Raw genomic sequence first — 20,881 nt, forward strand, 5'->3', positions numbered from 1 at the left:
TTAAACCTGTTAGATTTCAAGGTGGTTATGAACAGAGTGATTGAAGCAGGGGGATAGCAGTGATTGTGAAATTAAATGTAATCTGCCATGTATCATGCAGTTGACTTAATTTGTTTGCCTCCTTCCATCCTCAGTAGGTATAAATGATTTAAATTGTTTCTAGGGTTTTCTTATACTTTCAGCCACATTGTTGTGAATGACTTTCATACCTGGTAATGGGATTTTTTTTTCTCTTTAAATTGAACATAAATACTGTAGTGTTCTATAGATAAGAATCCAGTAATGATATTTCTTGTAAGACATTTACATTTCCATCATTTAAGCAATTACTCCATGTGTTTTTCTAACAGTGAAACCTCATGATTTCTGCTGCATTAAGCTGCTTCCATGATACACCCTACTAATACCTCTTCGTTACAGTTTTCCAGTTATCATGTTTGGCATTTTAGTTTTGAAATACTGTTTACTGTGTCAGTTTTATGTGGAAAGTTGAAGATTTTTAAAATACCATAACAGATAATAATATTCAATAAAGTCAGAGTTACACAAAAAGCATGTCCACCATATAAGGGAAATTAAATGTTATATGAAGGTATAAAATGCAAAATATATTTTGTAAGATTCACATACAGATAACGAGGACTGAATTAGAACAGAGGGGATACATGTTTTCTGAATTTCCAGAAGAGTGATGCACGTGAGCTCCTGAATGTTCCTCAGTTTTAACCAGTGGGGGAACAATTCACCAGTTTTGTAGGATAAGAATAACACTTTATGATGGTGGTGAATTTTTAAACTAAATACAGCAAGCAGCAGTTAATATTAACATGTTGGTTTGCCTCCAGTTAAGAATTATCTTACCCCTTCCTCTGTGCAGGTGGTAGTCTTTTGTCAGACTTAATCAGGTGGAATACTTTCGAAAAATAGAATATCTGTGTCTGCCTAAAAAGAATTAGGTTCCACCTGTCCTAAGATGCTCAGTAATTTTCAGGCTAATTTATTCAAAAAAATTGGTTGGCTTTATTTATAGATCTGTCTTGAAAAAGTCTTCAAAGGGCTACTCATCATGTTGCTCATGTACATTACCTCTCTCTTATATTCAGACTTCTTCCCTTTTTACGAGAGCTAAATATTTATAGAACCTCCTGGATAGTTCTTCGTTGTCATCGACTACATGACAGCATATACTCTCAGCCTCTTCTCCAGACTGTGATATCTTTGCAAGATCAAGCCCCTGATACGTAGATCTTGAAAAAGTACCGACAGTCCTCAATTCCCACTGACCTCAGTGGGAATTTAAAGCTTCTCCGCACCGCACAGGAGTGTCCAGTACCTTGCAGAATTGAGCCTCATTTGAACTGTTAGGATTTAAAACTCATGGACAACATATGCCTCCTGATACTTGGAGGGGCACAATGTAAAGGGGGGGACATCTGACCGCCCCATGTATTGCTACTGGGAGGGACTTTCAGCCCCACCTTCCTGGGCCAGGGCAGCCAATCCCGCCAGCTCCTGGGGGGCTGGGGCCACATGAGCAGGGAGCACATGCCTTTGGGCATGGCTGGGGCCAGCCCCGGCCCAGGGAGACTCACAGCAGCAGTGTCTTCCCAGAGCTCGTGGACATCTCAGCAGGGGCGGCATGAGCAATGCCCCTACCTCTGGCAGAGACCAGGGAACCTGCTCCCGGCACCTTCCCCAGCAGCCCTGCACCCAGCCCAGGGACTGCCGTGCTCTCCCCGCCCCACCAGAGTTACCTGTGGGGCGGATGGGGGCTCTGCCCCCTTTTCCCCCCACCCCCCCAGCACGGTTTCTGGCTCACTTGGCTGCTCTTCCTGGCAGCCGGGTCCAGGTGGGGAGAGGAGGCGGCGGGAAGGAGCCACTTCTCCCGCTGGCTGAGGGTGGCCGCTCCGGGTCGCTGCCTGTGTGCAGCACGGCAGCTGTCTGAGAGAGAGTCCGCCTGGGGAGGTGGCAGCCCCACCCCCTCCACTCCCTGCCAAAGCCTGGCTGCCAGGGATGGGGGGGCCGACGGAGATGGAAACATGACGGCAGGGGGCTCCGGGTTCTCACAGGCAGCCGCTGTGCTGCACAGAGCAGCAACCTGGAGCAGCCACCCTCAGCTGACATGAGAAGAAGCTCAATCTCGCCCCTTCCGCTCTCCGCTTGGGCCCAGCTGCCAGGGACAGTGGCTGAATGTGCCAGGGGGCAGGCGCAATGGGAGAGGGACAGAGCCCCGTCCTTCCCCTCCCTCCCCCCCGGCAGGCTGAGCAGAAATCTGGGGGGGCACTTGACCCTGCATGTTGCCTATATGCCCACAAAACATGCTGTTGGTACATCCTTGCTTACTGATACCTGAGATCAGGCATTGGTATAAGAAATACTCCCTGGTACTGAGGTATCTGTATATGAAAAGTAGTTCAGTGCAGAATTTCAGAGGCTCTGTCCCTTTGCTTCCTTAGCTTCCTGACGTGCTAAAGGACACCATGTTCCTCTCCTCAGTTTTCGCATGATAACACTCACCTCTGATCTCCACCATTATTTCTTGCTATTGGCAAAAGCATCAGAACGAGAACTGGCAGTAATGTAAATGGAATCTCAGTAGTTAAAGAAACTGCTGCTTTTTACACAATAAGTAAGGAAGATTGCACACTGAGAACCAGCAGAAAATCCTTCCCCCCTACAATACTTTAGTCCTCATGTTTTCTTGCTCCTTTCTTTAGTTGCGTACTTTTTCCATGGCTTACTTGAAAGCGCAACATCACCCCCTATGCTGATAAGCAAAGATGAGACCTTTCTAGTCTGATTTCTGTCTAAATATGGAGCAAGAGCATGACGAGCTTGTCAAATCTGTTCTTTCCCTTTTTACTTAACATCTGAAAAGAATGTCAAAGATGTAAGAAATGTTCCATCTGCAAAGTGTATATGGACCTTTGACTTGTGTGCTGGGTAATTGCCTTAAATGTCTGGCTTCATTGCACAGTGTAAATGAGCATTGGAGGACTCTCTCCTCTAGAATAAAGGGCAACTGAGCGTATGCATGGGTTTTTCAGCCTACTTCAATTATATGCAGCAACTGCAGGTTGTCAGACAGTGGCAAGACTTTACCATCCCTTTCTTCTGTTCATGTTTTTGTTTTGGTGTTTTAATGTGGCTTCTTTTAGAAACAGGCTTGTCTCGTCATCTTCTCTTATCCAAACAGGCTTAAAAGAGCTCTTAAATTTCCCCTTGCGTGCAGCAGACAGGGTTCCCCCTCCCCCACACACAGTGTTAAAACTGGCACCGTGGCTATGTGGAGCTTGGACACGAGCATAGACTCTTTCTCTGGCTCAGCTGTCAGCCCCATTTCTTCCAAGTCCAGCTACTGGCACTTGTTAGAACATCAACACTACTACACTCAATGTGAAACTCACAGGCTATGAACAGACTAAGTTTAACTGCTTAAATACGGGCATTCTCCCTAGCCTCCTTGCTCTGCTTCCACGTCCAATAAAATGCTGGCACAGCTGGTCTGCCTTAACATCAGTATTTTTATTTTGACTTCTGTGAGGGGAAGTAATTTGTCCTTTCATATCTATAAGATAATTCCACATCTATTGTTGCAGTCCACACAAGGAAAGCCATTATAAAAAGCAGATTACTGTAAGAAGGGGCCTCAGTACACTTTCTTATAGCTAGAAAGCTGCCTACTTCTAAGGGGATTAGTGGTACTGATGCTAAAATAAAGCATTACATAGAAACTGACAAGACATTTAAGCTCAGGCACTTGCTTTCTCTTTCCGGATCTTCTGATAGAGACATTTGGTTTCATCATTCTCCCGCCAATCAAAACTTTGTCATAAGAAAGAAGAAACTCCAGAATTTAAAGATTCTCTCAATAGTCTAGGGTTATTGAAAGGCTACTGCTGACTCCCTGCATGTTCTTCAGGTCTCTCACCACATACCTTTGGATTAATTAGAGGCCAGAATCTTGTCCTACAAAATGTAAAAGGCCTTTTCAGCAGAAAGGTCTCCTGAAAATAATTAACCCAGTGAACAGGATACAAATTTACTAAGGGCCAGATGCTCATTGGAATTACACCAGTTTACACCAGCTAAGTATCAACCTGTGACGGGACGCACCCTCACCACTTGTCTGGCGCCTCCTCCTGGTCACTCTTGGGATTAGCTCTCGAGGCTGGTCTTGCTTGCACCACCATTATCTGTATGTTAACACATTTTAGAGCCATGTCCTCCTTTTCCATTGCTTGCTAATATGCCCCCTATACTAAGGGAGTTGGGGAAGACAGTGGAAGAAATGCCTTTTCCCATACTGATGACACACATGTCACTTTGTATTTTGGGGAGAAGTTGCAGGAGGGCAGGACTATGGCTTTATCTTTAAGGTGGATACTGAGTCTCAAAAAATTTGAGCAGGGATTCCAGCCCTGAATCTATTTGCATTCTTTCTTAGCACTTACAAACTGTTGCCTGAACAATAACGAATTAATCTATACTACACCCTATGAGGTAGGTTATTTATTCCCTCCATTTTACAGTGGTGGAAACTGAGAGGGGTTGTGATTGACCTAAGGCTGCTTACCCAGTCCATGGGAGACCCCAAGTGAGAATTCTTGACTTTTCCTTTAGGCTACGTGGCCTCTCTAGCAGTGACTCACGTATATCAACTTTAGTGAATAAATACTACCTCTAACAAGGGGAAAACTTTTTTATAAAAGTGAAAGCAGTTCCTATCATAATGTGTAGTCTCCTGTTTCTTTTGTAGCTCCTTTAGTTTCACGACGTGGAAGCTGAGCTGTTTTCTGAACAAAGTGCCTGTAGCTATGCAAATGTGAACCAGAAGACCTGCGTGTGGAAGGGAGGAGGGTGTTGGGTCAGATATATGAAAATGAGAGCCTGTGTTAGAGAGAAATTTGAAGAAATGCATTTCAAAATTTTCCACTGTATTTGATTGTAAGAATTGCATACGTAGACTTCTTCTGAAGATAATTCATTTTTTTCAAGCTACCACAAAATAATGATACACAATTTTTTTGCATAAACAGCCATCAGTGGCCTACGTACATACTACACCAGGCTTACCTTCAGGCTGGGAAGAAAGAAAAGATGCTAAGGGACGTACATATTATGTCAATCATAACAATCGAACCACAACTTGGACTCGGCCCATTATGCAGGTATGGAGTTTGCTGTTGAAATTAAACAATACAACAGAATGCTTAAAATGTGTTGGGTCTCCATTTGAAAAGCTGTTTTAAGGTTCTTAAACAGAAACAGTCTATGCAGTGCAAAGGCTATTTAGAATAAAGTTATTACATTTAACCAGGAAGATTTATGGTGATTAAGATTATTTTTGCTAAATATCTGTTAGGACCAGAATAAAGATATAAATTGAGTTTATAACTGCAGTGGTGAGAAATGAGAGAAAGAGAGAGAGTAAATATATTCAGAGACAAATTTTATAATCAAATTTAAAATGAGGATTTTAATCTGTGTACTAATAAAGCCATTTATAGTAGTTTTTCTTGCCTAAGCAGTTGTTCATTATTTAAAGCATGAATCATTTTTAATTCCATTGAACGTGCTCTTTGAAATAATATATTTAAAGCTTATTTAGAAAAGGATTAACAGAGTATTGATGGCTTTTTTTTTAAACAGCCTAACGGCAGATAAACTAACACTTAGCTAACTTGTTCTTGCCCCTGAAATAGCTTGCAGAAGATGGTGCAGTTGGATCAGCAGCAAACAGTAACAACCATCTAAGTGAGCCTCAGATAAGGCGGCCTCGTAGCCTCAGCTCACCCACAGTAACTTTATCTGCTCCACTTGAGGTAAGAAGTCCTGTCTCATGTGACAAAGATCACTTCTGTCCTGACTTCTCATTCTTTCTGTTGTGGTTTATGACCTTTTATTTTCATTCCAATTTTGCAGCCAACGCATTCTTCTCTCCTGATCTGTTAGCTTTGCTTCTTGATGATGATATTTTCTTTTGAAGTTTTTTTCACATACATCTTCACTTTGTACAGTAACACTGCCTAATTCTTCTTACTCAACTCTCACACTCCTTGCGTGGCATGGGGAATATTCTTTCTCCTTTGCTATCATTAGTTTGTTTCATTTGTGTGTGCATATCCTGTAGTACATGCATTACCGTAACTTCTTGCTGCAAAAGCATCAAATTAGAAATATTCTCAAAAGCTGAAACATTTATTTTGAAAGGCAAGTGCAATAAACTGTAAATAAAGGCTGTGTCGCTTGAGTTTGGAAAGTCGTGGTTGAAGTAAGGACATCTCAAAGCTTTTGATTTTGTATTTCATTCTTTTCAGCAGGATATTTTTATTTCCTTTTAGTGCTTTGGAAGATATCTCCTGGATTTAGTGACAGACTTAGCTGTCAGCTTTCTTCATTGGAAAAAGTTCTCCTGAATGGTTTTTGTGGACTATGACACAAGTAAAGGCATCAGGCTAAACTTTTCAAGTCTACATGCCTAAAGTTCAGGTTCTAAATCCATATTAAAACAACTACAAATAAGTGCCTGATTTTCAAAGGTCTGAAATGCCCATTGACTTCAGTGGGATTTGTGGGTACTCAGCACTTCTGAAAAAAGGCCATATATATATTTAGGACCATAATTTTAGGCAACCAAATCTTAAAATTTGTCAATTATTTATTCTGTAAATGTATTCCTCTAATAATAATTTGCAGTTTACGATCCTTGAACATCACTGTTCTTGCCTGAGAACTTCTGGATAATAAACTGAAGTACACTAGTATGTAAGATTAGTAAGTAAGACACTGATCATTCCAAGTGATGCACCTGCATAAATGTTTTTGCTGGAATGGAATTCCACTGGACCCAGAGCAGGTGAATCTCCTTGTAGAAGTGGCATCTGAAATATGCAAAAATATTCTTGACTACTGCAGAATAGATACTTAAATTTGAAAGTGGAACCAAACTTACCAGAATGGTAGTTTTTAATCCATACCTGTATTATGAATGATGTAGAAAAACTAATTTGTATACTCAATAGTGAAATCAAAGATTTATAAGTATATGAATTAGAAATTGCATAAGATAATAGAGGTAAATGTAAAAATATTTGATTACAAATCATGCTTCAGAATCTACCTATTTGTTCCATTTACTGATCTGTAAATATATAGTTAAAAATATAATCAGTGTTACTCAGCAAGGCAATAAACAAAGTTAAAACTAGGCGGTTACTGTATTGGGTAATGGGTAAAACTTTCAAAAGTGCCCAGGTCCCATTTTCAGAAGTGTCTTGATTTCACTGGGAGTTAAATGCGTATGCACTTTTGAAAATCCTACTAGGTGCCTATCTCCATCTTTAGGTGTCTAAATACCTTTAGAAGTCTGGCTGTTAGGTTTTGTAGTCTCATTGAAAGTCAATGAAATTGCGACACTTTTGAAATTGTTATCCACTATCTGTAGTTAGAAACTGGTCTGAATAGTTTGAACCTCCCTTTATTTTAGGAACTTACTTAATGCCTATTTTAAACATTTTGGTTGGTGAAATCAGTTCCTAATTGATGAAAAATGCATTTGAAGTATCTTACACTGCCTTCTATTCATCTGTACTTTTTTGCTTTAAAATGTTTGTCACGTACAGTGCCATGCAAACAGCAAATCAGTGCCTGTATTTTTCTATATAAAATTGTTTTTTGTTATTTATAAAGAGGCAGTAGAAAAAGGTATCTAAGATCTGAGCTACAATAGCCCTGGGAGAGGAAAGTGATAAAACACCAGGACCTTTGCAATGAAAGCGTATTATGTAACAAGGTGCAGCCAATTTTAAAATAAATTAGTGACTGAGATGGTGATATCCCTTGTTCCTGTACATTGTATCCCCATTGAAAATGTGTTCAGCTCATGATACCAAGTGTTGTTCATAATATAATATAAAGTGAGATTTGTGGAGTCTTAATGTTGCTCATTTCCCACAGTTTGCCAAGGACTCTCCTGTGCGCAGAGCTGTCAAGGACACCCTTTCCAATCCACAGTCTCCACAGCCGTCACCCTATAATTCTCCTAAGCCCCAACACAAAGTGACACAGAGCTTCTTGCCACCTGGTTGGGAGATGAGAATAGCTCCAAATGGCAGGCCCTTCTTCATTGATCATAATACTAAGACTACCACATGGGTAAGATAAATTCTAGCTTATAAAATTTTAAATCTGTTGGTGTTTTCTGGATATTTTTACCTTGTTATTTTTGTCTTCCCTCCTGTATACCTTCCTTGCTGTTGTTCCGTGAACTTATGTCTTGTCTTTAGCACAATTGGGATACGAATGTGATTGCGGCCTGTGGGCACTGCTGTAATACAAAGGTTTAAGAGTCACACACCTAACAAATGAACATCCTGAAGTGGCTGTTGTAGTACCTAGTCCTGCTGTTAGAGGATTTACACATCTTTTTCTAGTACGTCTTTGCCTTTTATATACTGTGCTATACACTGTATATTTGACAAACCGGTGGACATGACTATCATTTTGAACAAAGATATTTTACTTAGGCTTACATTTTAAAATCCCGAACAAGATTTAGAACACTCCAGAGTTTGAATCTAGAGTGTTGTCTTAGCCCATTCTAAAGCTACTGTCCATTTGCAAAATTTGAGTGAGTTTGGCAAAGGCACACATTCTTCATAAGTGTCTTGGATCCACTGCTTAGGTTTGAGGCTCTCTCGTAATTTTAATAAATTTCAATATCCCTTTCACTGCTCTCGCATTAAAATGATCATCATAAATGTTCTTCGGTCATCACGAATGTACTATGTTATCTGCCTTGCATCAGTATACTGCATTTTTCTTTAATTTTTTTATTGCATACTATGTTAAAAAAGAAAATATGAGAAGCTAAACTATTTTTTTTAAAAGTTAATGGGGAATCAGGGGACTCAACTGCCCTTTTTCTTTTTGCTTTGTGAGAATAATGTTCTCGGCAGTTCACTATCCTTAATTTATCTGGTTATGTGTATACATTGCATACTTCTTGGACCTATGCATGATATATACTGTCTGCTGCAGAATTTAGGCATCCTTAAGGACAGGGTATCAGCCTGGAATTTTAACTTTGATTTTCCTTGCCTAATTCTGTTAGCTGGATCCTTGATTTTGCTTCAGTGTAGGTCTTTGTGGTTCATTGTAAATTTTGTTCTCAGAATAATGTTTTCTTTACCCGAGGATGACTTCGTGAGTTTTGGATTGGGAGTTAGCTGGATCCCTTGTAGCCATGTTTCTTAGACTGATGTTTGTTGCTGTCGGAACACATCATTATCGCTCTCTACTCTAGAAGCACATTGGATTATACAGTCACCCATTTTTATTATAGTGTTATTGTTCAAAATATTTACACTTAATGGTCTACTTCGTTTTCATACTTACAACTTGACTCATAGTTGTGTGTACTGACTCAGCTGGGACACACATATTTTTCCCCTTTAAAAACACTCGCTATTTGAATTACATAAAACGGCTTTGAGATACTTATATTTGTGCACGTAGAAGTCAAAAAATCAGTTTCTGCTTAAACAATAGAAATTTAGGAATATGTTTGTATCAACATATTAATACCTGGGAGAGATTTTCAAAGGCACAAATGGCAGGTGCCCAGTTCCCATTCATTTTCATTGGGAGTTGGGCACCTAACTCCATTTGTGCTTTTAAAAATTCCTCCATAATCATTATAGAACTCTAATCTCAGATCCAGGAACTGTCTGTACATTGTCCTGTGCTCTCATTAGCACTTACACCTAATTCACCAAAGTGCTTAAGGGTGTTTTTAATTCCCATTGACTTCAGTAAGACTTAAGCACAGATTAAAATTAGTCTTGTATTTAAGTGCTTTGCTGAATAAGAATATGATTGATTATTCACATGGTTAAGTGCTTTTGTGAATCATAGCCCTAATAAATAATAATAATAATGTCTAATATCTTATTGTTCTGGGAAATACATAAATGGCTGATATGTCATCCTGAGGTTTAAAAATAGTTCTAATATGATGCCTGATGTTGAATAGGAAGGTACTTTAAAAAAATTATACCAGTTCTCCATATGTCAGAGTGATTACTGTGGGTATGTCTACATTGCAAAAAAAAAAAAAAAAAAAACCCCAACCCATAAACCTGTGGCAGCAAGTCTCAGACTCAGGTCAACTGATTCAGGCTCAAGCTATAAGGCAAAAGTAGGAGTATGGATGTTCCCGCTGGGGCTGAGAGACCCACGCCTCTCACTAGGTTTCAGAGTCTGAGCGCCAGCCTCAACGGGAACATCCACACTGCTATTGTTAGTCCTGTAGCACGAGTCCAAGTCCGTTGACCAGAGCTTTGGGACTCAGTGCCACGGGGTTTTTGCAGTGTAGTCAGACCCTGAATTAACTGTCTCTGTTTATAAATATTGTCTAATTATTTGTTGGTCTATAATGTCTTCAGAGGTTCAGCAAATTAATTTTAAAGTTAACAATTACGTATTTACAAAATAAATTAGCACAATGTCAATTTATTTTGGCAATCATTTTTTTTTTAAATAATTTTCCTTTTTAATGGAATTTAACATTCAAAGAAAACTCAAGTAAAACTACATTATGTGGGCCAGCATTCAAGCCTTAATGCAAAGGTTTTAGTTATATGCAACAATATGAATTAAGAATCCATCAGTTTTTAGCCTTAGATCTGAATTTGCTAACTTTTGTCGTTTTAATTAGTTACACTATATGTCACTGACAAAGGGTCTATGTGATTTAATTCTAACACTTGTACTGTTTCATCGTGACTTCAAATCCTCATATTGAATTTGGAACTCTAGAAATAGAGGGTGAATGTGAAAAAATGGAATGGATTAGCATATGGAGCCACTGTGCCTTGTCAGTCCAAGCTATGACTTTAGTAATTTGAGCTAGCTTAGTAATGAAATACTCTAGCTTTTCCACATCATCACTGCAGTGTAATTGCTGCTGGTTGGATTTAATTTTAAATACCATGCACTTTTATTTGTTATATGTCATGCTGATGCCAAGTAATCACTATCCACATTAGAAGCCTCTAATGATGGCTGTTAGTTTTAATGCTGCAGTATTTGGGTAAAGCCAGGTAAGCCCAAATATTTTTGTATCTTTGTTTTCCATGGGCTTTTGTTTTATTTAGATTGTTGCTTATGGTATTTTATTTGTACTGTTTGGATCCGGGCAGCCATTAATTTAATGTCTGTACAGTGATACAAACATAAGAAGCTCTTCTTCCTCTTCCTCTTTTTTCCAAAATAAGTGAGAGAGATGGCCTTCTCCTGCCTGATCTGTTAGTTTTTCTCTCTAAATTTATAAAAACCAGAAAGATGCCTATTTTGCTCGAAACCCCCCATTAGTTATTTAAATTATAATTGGTTATAGACAGAGAGAATCCAGCAGTAGTCCCACATGATACAACAAACACAAAATAAACCATACAGTGCAGAAAACAGAAATACTCCACCCTTCCTAAACATCAACTGCCAAGCAGTATCTCCCTCCCTAAAAGCTAGTGTAAAAAAGATGAGCCTTTCTTTTTGTCTCCTTAACATCAATAGATTCAGGCTGTCTCAAACAATGCAGAGGGTACATTCCAAAGGATAAGGGCCTTCTTGTAGAATGCCCTGCTCCCAGAAGACTTCGTACACATCCAGAAAATGAAATACCGAGGGGGGAAGAGATCCTGCATCATCATGGCTCCCTTTGCCATTAAAAATGCCATTGGAAAAACACAAACCTGAATACAATACTTGAAACCCACACAAATATTAGAAACTATAAATCTTAACATGGACAAACTGCTTTCCCGGCTTCTTGCTAATTGATGAGCATTCCTGGACCCGGTTAGCTGTGCTGTAAAGTGATGATTATTTTAAAAATGGAATTCTGTACCAAGAACTAAGACACTACAAGTTAGCGTGTTTACAAATTCAGTAAATAGGGACCTGTGACACCATTGTGGTGTGCATCTGGAATAAAGAATTGAAGCTGGTTTCATCATGAAATGGCAAACGGTGAGGTTAAGGTTGTATTTTGCCTGGGGAAAGAAGGCACTATAGAAAGATATGTTTTTCCTTCTCTTTCCTGGTTTTTAAATAATGCAGAACTGAACAGCTATTATTCTGTTAGCAACTGAAAGAAAAAATACTACAATGAGAAAAAAATTGAGATGAAAAGAAAATATACTCCCAAACCTGGGCTTCGACATGATTTGCAAATATGTACCAATTAAAAAATAATATGAAAAACTCTAGGCCAAAATTGTCACCTCCTTCTACTAGAAAATGTTCTGATGCCATAGTTATGAATACAGTGTAAAAGCTGAGACGCACACAGTTTTCTTAGATTTGAGGTGGCCAAGTACAAAACTTTTAAAAAGGAATGTACCATAGGGCTGACCATCTCTTGCCTTCAAAAACAAAACAAAACCCTTCTTCCATTTTTGTATGAGTATGTACATTATATGGACTTTGACTTGCTTTCATATGCTTGCTATGTAGCAAGCTGACAAAATCAAGAATGGACAACAATGACAAATGGAGACAAGGTGTAGAATCCCAAACACATTGTGAATCCCTTTCTGATTTATTGTATGTAACTCTCATAGCTGCGTGACGGTTTGCACTTTGGCAGTGCTTGCATGGCAACTTGTCATGCTATAAAAGTACTATTGGATTGAATATTGACTTACTAATGGTGACAAAGCATTCACATAAAGTATTGCCATACAATGTATAATATCTCTTAATACAACTGAGAGTCCGTTCATTTAAAGCAATTAGGTGCCTCATTTTATTACATGGAATACTAGCTCTGCAGTTTGGTTTGACTGTCTTTTATAAGCTGATAGAAATATCTTATAATAGAGAATTTCCACACAACTATTGTTACCTGTTTTGCGTCCTGAAAACTAATAAATAGTGAACTGGCTCTGATCTAACTGGCCATATTATAACTGTAAATAAGAAGCATCTTTGTGGTTTAAATTTTTATGGATTACAGTGCTGTACTTATGTTACAGGAAGATCCACGGCTGAAATTTCCAGTGCATTTGAGATCAAAAGCTTCTTTGAACCCTAATGATTTGGGCCCTCTTCCTGTGAGTGTCAATTTGACATATTTTACTATATGCATAAAGACCTCTTTTGAGAATGAATGTATACTACTTTCCGCATATACTGTATGTGAATCTGTGTATTGTGTATAACATTGTGATCTGAGTAATGTGACAGGAATACACTTGCCGGAGCCTGCTAATAACATTTTTGAAGTGGTCAACCACTTATTAGCTTAGCTAAAAGTTCAAGGAATGCAGAAGCTTTCTCCGTGTCTTTATCATTGGCTGTGTGACATGGATGGTTGAAAGTTGTTGCTATGAAAACTAAAACAGTATACAAGCTTGAATCAGTGGTGGGCGGGGTGTAAGGAAGGGCACATCCTATAATCAAAGAACATTTCTAAATTAGTTCTGTCAGCTTGCAGATCTCTTTGCCTGTGTTGTTTTATTGGCATTCACAAATCTAACTTAATATTTTGTTATCTCTTGGAGAAGCAGTAGGTGGTGTGCAGTAGGGTTTAATTTAGCTTTTGAATGACACTTCTACATTCCACATAGAAAACTGCCACTGTGATGCAAATGCTGCTTGGGATTATATTAGTAACCAAAGTACACTGTTGCTTTGCTTCATAATCAAAGTAAATTATAGAGCCTTTCTATCTTGATCAAAAGCTTTGCTCTGAAAGGCAGAAAGTAATATCTGAACATTTTGGATTTCTTCGTGTGCTTCTGATTCAGTGCCTGACGTCAGTAGTGCTCATTGGTCTTGTCTACACTATGAGGAAGATACTAGCAACACTGGAAACATTAGTGTAGGCAGGCCACTGGTTCCACCAACACTCTCAGCATCTAATCCTGCTGGGAAGAAGTCTAACTGGCCCTGTCTTGACTACCAAAAAGATATTTTTGAAATCCAGTTAGGTAATTTGTTAGTTACCTTGATTTGAAATACCAATTAGCACCTAGTGTAGGCACAGTTTAACACCTTTACAATAATTTGTTAGCTGGTAACAACACAAGACTAAAGCAGTTTTAAAGGGAAAATAGCTGTGCAGGAGGCTGTTTTATTGGCATTTTTCTCATATAAATTGGGCATGCAGTTATGTCCAGAGAGGCCTTGTTTACATGCCGAGTTGCACTGGTTTAACTAAGGTGTGATTTTTATATTGATTCATTTTAAACAGAGCAAAAGGCTGTCTGAACATTCTTAAATCAATATAAACCTGGCTTATATCATTTAGTGCAAGTTGATCAGAAAAGGGTTTAAGGTAAACTGAAACAAGTCATTTTTCAACCAAATGAGTGTGCGTTTGCATAGGTTTTTGCACCAGTTTAACTAAACCTGTTTAAACTATTTTAATTTCAATCTGCTTTTAATCTTTGTGTTGTAGACAAGGCTGAAGATGATGTAGAAGGTACATCATGGAGTAGGAGTAGGTTTAGGGGTAGTACATGGAGTAGATAGTGGTTTTGAATGGTGCTGGTGTACTAAAAGTCTTCTGCTTCTAATGGTGGGAGGATAGGAACATAAGGATTGTCATACTGGATCAGACACATGGAACTTCTAGTCCAGGGTCCTGTTTCTGACATTGGCCAGCACATTGTGATTTAAAAAGAGGTTCAAGAAACCAGATATAAAGTAGCTATTGGGATAATCCGCCCCTTATGAAGATCTCCTCCTACCCTTTATACTTACCGATTGCCTTAAACCCTGAAGCAGCAGGTTTCACATCTCTTCCCAAACTTTTTAGTATTTACTGTTCTAACTCTGAGCGCTCTTGTTATCCATATAAACATCCAATCCCTCTTTGAATCTTGCTAACTTCTTGGTCTTTGATGTTAGCCTTCTAACTTATTTTAAAAAAAGAACTAGTTTATGTAAACGTAGATGATGTATTTCTCTATGCCGTGTGCACACTTACTACAGTAATGTTTTAATTAACATTCTTTTATCATTTTTTTTCCAGCCTGGTTGGGAGGAAAGAATCCATTTGGATGGAAGAACATTTTATATAGATCATAGTAAGTAAGCACCTAGGTACTACTGCAAGTAGACAAAGGGAGGTAATAAATATTGAAGTGAAAGCTTTATAATTTTACTCTTCATTTAGGAAGCCAGGTGTTGATATGTGGAGACATTGATACCAGAGACTTAGTGCCCTCATACGGTACTGTATATTCACCAAAAGCTTGCTTTTAATTGGCTCATCAAGCTTTGTCCCTCTCTGATCTTGTGAAGCATTAACATTTCTTCTTTGTGGTTTTCTTTGTTTTTGTTGATATTTTGGATTCTTTGTTGTTGTTGATGATCCCATGGCTTATTTGCACTTATTTAATAAATTAAAATACACACTAGGAATAGAAAATAAGATGAGAAAAGATGATATATCCACAAGTCCATATGTAGGCAGTGGAAGAAATAACACCGATAAGTAATTTTCCCTCCCACTTCCTTAAAAAGGTCTTGTGGCAATGCCAATTCTGACCTTATTTTCTATTTGTAGCATGTTTTATTGCACCCAGCCCGTTAATATCTATCCAATTCTGTTATTGAAGTTCCAGTGTAAGTGATGTTTCATTGTAGACTTGTCTTATTACAGCATCTCAGAACAAGTGTGTGGATTTTTGTTGTTTGAATATAAGTGGCAGTCTAATAGAAGATTTTTTTTTTTACCTTTCAGCCGGGTTTATTTGAAAGGTGTTCCTATTAATGGGGATAATCCTCACATAAAAATATAGAGACCATGAAATATCCTTATAAAAATTGGAAGTGGGGAGGATAGCTGCACAAAACCTGTAAAAATTAAAATCTTAAACCATTCTACCGGTTTGTCAGTATTATGGTTTTTACTTTATTTTAGTGTCAGTAGTATTAACTGCTATGCTTATTCTCTGTTTTAAAAAAAAACTGTAAAGCAGATTGTGATTTTTTTAAATTGCATGCTTAGCTTTTAAGAGGTACCCTGCTTTTAAATAAGGAATTCAACTGATACATTCTTTGCAGAGAACAAGATTAACCTGTTCCAAATATTACTATGGAATTCTTCGTGCTCTTTGCACTTTTACTAATTATTTTAATTAGCCAACAAATGTCTGGAAACTTAGAGTTAAGGTTAGTTAAGGCAATTTATCCTGTACTCCTGTTATCAAGGAAAGAAAAGAGCAAGATTTAAGACAGTGTCACATTTACACTTGCTGTAATTCCCTGTCTTTCAATAGTTTAATTAGCCAGACCCTTAAAGTTATTTGAGCATACGTTTGTCTCTAAATATAGAGGAAAATTTTAATGTATACATTAGTCAGATTTCTAGTGAATTTTTAGCAATTGTTAAACATTTTACATTTTTTTTATATGAAATTTCTTCCTCAATTCCCCCTCCTGAGATGCAGGGGTTTTTTGGCTTTGCGGATGGCAAACTGCAAAAAGCAATTTTTTCCTGGTGATACTTGTTTCCAGAAAACACCCTTGTTCTCACATTGTTACATCACTGTGGTAAACAGTGGACCAGCAGCAGGGGTGAAATCAATGGTATCACAATGGACTTGTTTGAGTTTGTTTGCGATAACCTCATGCTCAATATTAAGCAAAAGACAATGCAGAATGTTCAATGACTTGGCTTGCCCAATATTAATAGTAGTGTCTGTCTTCACAATATTCCTAAGGAATATAATGACATGATATTCATGCAATACACAATTGCAGTAATGTAAGGATATGGTAATATTATTCCTATTTCATATATATTAATAAACTAATAAATGTATAAGTCCCAATTACAAGTTTATGAAACAGTATGTACAATGAGAACAGGAGTACTTGTGGCACCTTAGAGACTAACAAATTTATTTGAGCATAAGTTTTCGTGGGCTACAGCCCACTTCTTCGGATGCATGTACAATGTACCCCATTAACTAGCCACTCAACTGACCATCAGCATCTCCTGTATTCGCAGTCCTTTGTCAGTTAAAGTGGCTAGTTATTAAAGAACTATAATGGGGTATACTGGCCTTTTATAGGGTTGCCAACTCTGACTGAAGCTATTTTTCCCCCAACATGATATGATGTCATTTTTCTTAAAATACCCTATTAAAATCTCCTAGATTGCTTTCAGTAGTCACTGGGAGATCGATGCTGATTCCTGGAGACTCCAGGCCAATCCTGGAGGGTTGGCAACGCTAGCCTTCTAAGAGAAGAGGGGGCCAGAAGACCCCATTCAGGGAGTTGGAATGAACAAAGGCCCAGGAAATGGCCTGGTAGTGGAGGAAAGGAAGCGCTCCTGAGGAATTGGAAGTCGGATGGGTGGAAAACCCAGAACTGACCCTTTAAGAGCCTGCGATCAGGAGCCCTCTAGGGTGGGACAAGGCTCCCCTCTCTTTCAGCCAATCAGGAGCTATCTCTCTGAAGGACAACAGAGTGAGGCTGCTGCAAAGAGATATCTGGCCACGAGAGACAGATCAGTAAGCAGCAGCCCTGCTACAAGTACCACATCATGCTAAAACATTTCTGTGTAAAAGATTGTGATTATTTAAATTAATGATACACCATCAACTTGAAATCCAGCCAACGTTATTAAAGGGTGAATAGCTTCAGCTACTATTCGTGCCCTGGTTCCCCCATTCTGTAGTCCTATTTGGTTAATGTTTTTCTCTCCCCTATTACGGTACAAAAGGCTTGGGCAAACAGCAGAGAAACTGACTCTTGGGGAACAACAAGACTGAGTGCTATCAAATGCTCAGCATAAACTAATAAAAGAAAAATAGACTTTCAGTTGTAGTAATCCTGGATGTCACTTGTGGAAATAGTAGATTAAAAAAAATCAAACAGAAATTTCACATTTCAGAAGTGATTATTAATTTTAAAACATTCGTTTTAACAATGATGATACATAAATATTTTAATTCCCCAGCCCTCAAAGGGGGAGTGCACTGGTCATAAGATACAGAACTTTTCTTTCCCTAAGACTGGTTCAAGTTCAGCTGGGTCAGTATTATGGCCAAATGTCATTTTCCGTCTGAAAGATGTTCGGCAGCCTGCGTGCAATGACTTAGTAGTCTCTGTCCACTCTGCCCACCTACACTCGCTATATCTGCCCAGGCTGTGTGGAAGACATTGGTCTCCAGTGCCTTCCATAAGCATTAAATACACTTAAGATGCATAAAGAGAAATACAAAAACAGCATTTTAATATTAATTATTAACAAATAAGAAAATTGCCAGTTTTAACCTTTTTTTATTCTCTCAACACTTTCTTGAGAAACGTTATTTTAAACTTCAGCTTTCCCAATCCAATCTATTTTTTTGGCCATTTTAAAATTAAATTGATATTAAAAACCAACAGATCTTTCAGGCAAGCAAATTGAGGACTTAAAAAATGTGGGGTGGGAGGGACTTGATCACAGTTGTTACTATACAAATTGTAAAGCATAGCAGTACGCATAATACAAGGATTGTTCTTCCACTACTAGGGCAGAAAATTGATGACTTAGACTTTGCCATTGCAGATGGTACCTACTTGGTTTTTGGAGCATTGTCTTACTGTTGTGATACCATCATTCCATTGTGGTTCTACTGTGTTTAGATTTTTATCAGGAATATGCTGTGTGGAGGCAGGGAGAATATCACTATAATACCGTATAACCATTACCCTACCAGTGCTCTAAAAATCTGCAAATGAAAACACATTGTGTTGCTATTGTATCATTGGCAAGAGCCATTTTGGTCAAAATTGAATATGCTTCCCTTGTGCCATAACTTCATAAGGGAAGGCAAAAATGTGCACTCTTAACCTGTTTGTAAAATCTGTAGCTAGGGTCTGTGTGTCTTTCTGGAATGGAGGGAATTTCTTCCCAGTTCCATTTCAGGTCCTATTTTAAAATTGTTGTTTCTTAGTTATTCTAAATTTATAAAAATAATTTGATCGTATCATGGTGTGAGCTCTTGTCAATTTTTTTCATTTTAATTGGAAATAGTTTTAAAGTTGCACAAGAACACACACAAAGTTTGAATTTAGTAAAATTAATCTGGCATTTGAAGGGGTTCTTTGCTTGTCTTTACCTTTTGGGCTCAAGACCTTTGTTTGCCTAATCTGAGTTAAATCCATTTCAAGCTCAAGTTATAAATCCCTGAAGAAAGGGGGTTTATAATTTAAATATTGACACTATAGATCTTTAACAAAAGCAGTGTGAGTATACTGGATTATACGGTAGTTTTGCATTTTTGAATGAGTGTTTCCAACTAAACAGTGTGATGGGGTTTCAATGGATGGGGTGTACGCAGTTTTTTCCTAACCTTGAAGTACTAAATTATGGATGTTGCAGGGAGGTGGGATGCAAGTGAAAAAATTTTAAAGGATGATTTTACAGGGTGGTAGAAGAGAACTAATGGTATGATTTCTTTTGTTAACTTACAGATAGTAAAATTACTCAGTGGGAAGACCCCAGATTGCAGAACCCTGCTATTACTGGTCCTGTAAGTACTATGTATGCTAATGGTTTTGAATGCCACATATTAAATGCTATGGCTCAAACTCTCTCCTGTGCCAAGATCCAGTTGATTCAGGGCAGGAGGGACTGTCATGTAGCTGCTTACAGCTGATTTCCTAGGTCAGTCTGTGCTGCTGCAGCACAAGTTAGAACAGCCCCATGGTTGCTCTAACTTGCTGGCAGCAGTCCCAAGCAACAGGACACCAGATGGGGATTGACAGAGCACACTGAACTCCAGTCCTACCCACCGTTCCAGGGCCAGACAAGGTATGGTATAGATAGAGGCAATTTCTGTGTCTTCTGAGACCTCCCCATGTCAGCTGGCCAGATTTGGAAACTTGCAAGCCCTCTAATTTCGTTCCTTTCTTCCACCAATTATCATATAATGTAATTTCTTCCTTAAGGGCCCAGGAAAAATATTTGATCAATGGGTCTCTACCAATTATCATATAATGCAATTTCATCCTGTAAGTACCAAGGAAAAATATTTGATCAGTGGATCCTCCAAGAAATCCCTGACTACTCCATAATCTTGACTCTGATTCATCTTAGATATCTGATCAGAGCGTATTATTTGCTGCATTATTTCCTCTTATGAAAATCCCATCTGTTCAGATACTGTATGGCTAACAGATGGACATTTGCAGCTTTGACTTGCTAAAACCCCTTCATTTGTCACTGTTTCCGTTCTCCTGCAGCTACAACAAGAAACCATCTCCACCAAATTGAAACCATGGAGTTAGTTTCTAAAGGATATTCATTATTAAGATCATCCCTAGGTAGAAAAAGTACTTTTCCAAGGCAGATTTTTCACTGTAGGAAACAGACGTCGTGGTAATGAGACTCCAGGATAGAAATCGTGCAGAGGCCATATCCAATTTAATACAGCATAAGAGATGCTACTTACTTGCTCTTGGCATCCAAGAAAAAGGCAGTAAAAGTGTAAATCTGGATATATTTTGTCAGCATGCAGTCAGGACTCCTCCTCTGGCCTCCCTCACGCTTTCCTCACCCATCTTTTCTATATTAAAATCCTCTTCCTCTACTATGGCCTAGAACATAACAATCCTCCATTCCCTCAGCGACTCTTCTTTGGCTTCCTAGCCCTTCCTCCATCAAGCTGAAATTGCATATCCATCCCTTCAAACTTCTGCACAGTAATGCCTCTGTCTGCACCGCAGGTCTTATCTTCTACACTTTATGCTCTCATTTCCCAGTTGTGACTCAATGCCTGTTTTTCATGCCATTCCCTATGCCCTGAACATCCTCCCTCTCCTGTGTGTCAGGCTAACTCACTCTCCTAACCCTTCCTCAGACATGTTT

At 38.6% G+C, this 20,881-nt stretch overlaps 1 protein-coding gene across 7 annotated transcripts in view; it reads left to right on the forward strand.

The window, feature by feature from the left end:
- The window catches only part of NEDD4L (NEDD4 like E3 ubiquitin protein ligase), a 336,647-nt gene that overhangs the window by 278,398 nt on the left and 37,368 nt on the right, over positions 1-20,881 (forward strand). For 4 of the 7 annotated variants that reach the window (XM_024217470.3, XM_024217471.3, XM_024217466.3 and 1 more), the window contains 6 exons: positions 5,040-5,171; positions 5,706-5,825; positions 7,960-8,157; positions 13,041-13,118; positions 15,044-15,098; positions 19,486-19,544. In XM_024217470.3, coding sequence (XP_024073238.2) covers positions 5,040-5,171; positions 5,706-5,825; positions 7,960-8,157; positions 13,041-13,118; positions 15,044-15,098; positions 19,486-19,544 — 642 coding nt within the window. Of the gene's footprint in view, positions 1-5,039; positions 5,172-5,705; positions 5,826-7,959; positions 8,158-13,040; positions 13,119-15,043; positions 15,099-15,187; positions 15,245-19,485; positions 19,545-20,881 lie in introns of all 7 variants that reach the window. The other 3 variants (XM_024217469.3, XM_024217465.3, XM_024217467.3) reach the window with 1 other exon arrangement.

Source organism: Terrapene carolina, unplaced genomic scaffold (genome assembly GCF_002925995.2).
Source record: "Terrapene carolina triunguis isolate 2854851 unplaced genomic scaffold, T_m_triunguis-2.0 Scaffold69, whole genome shotgun sequence".
Classification (NCBI taxonomy): Eukaryota; Metazoa; Chordata; order Testudines; family Emydidae; genus Terrapene; species Terrapene triunguis.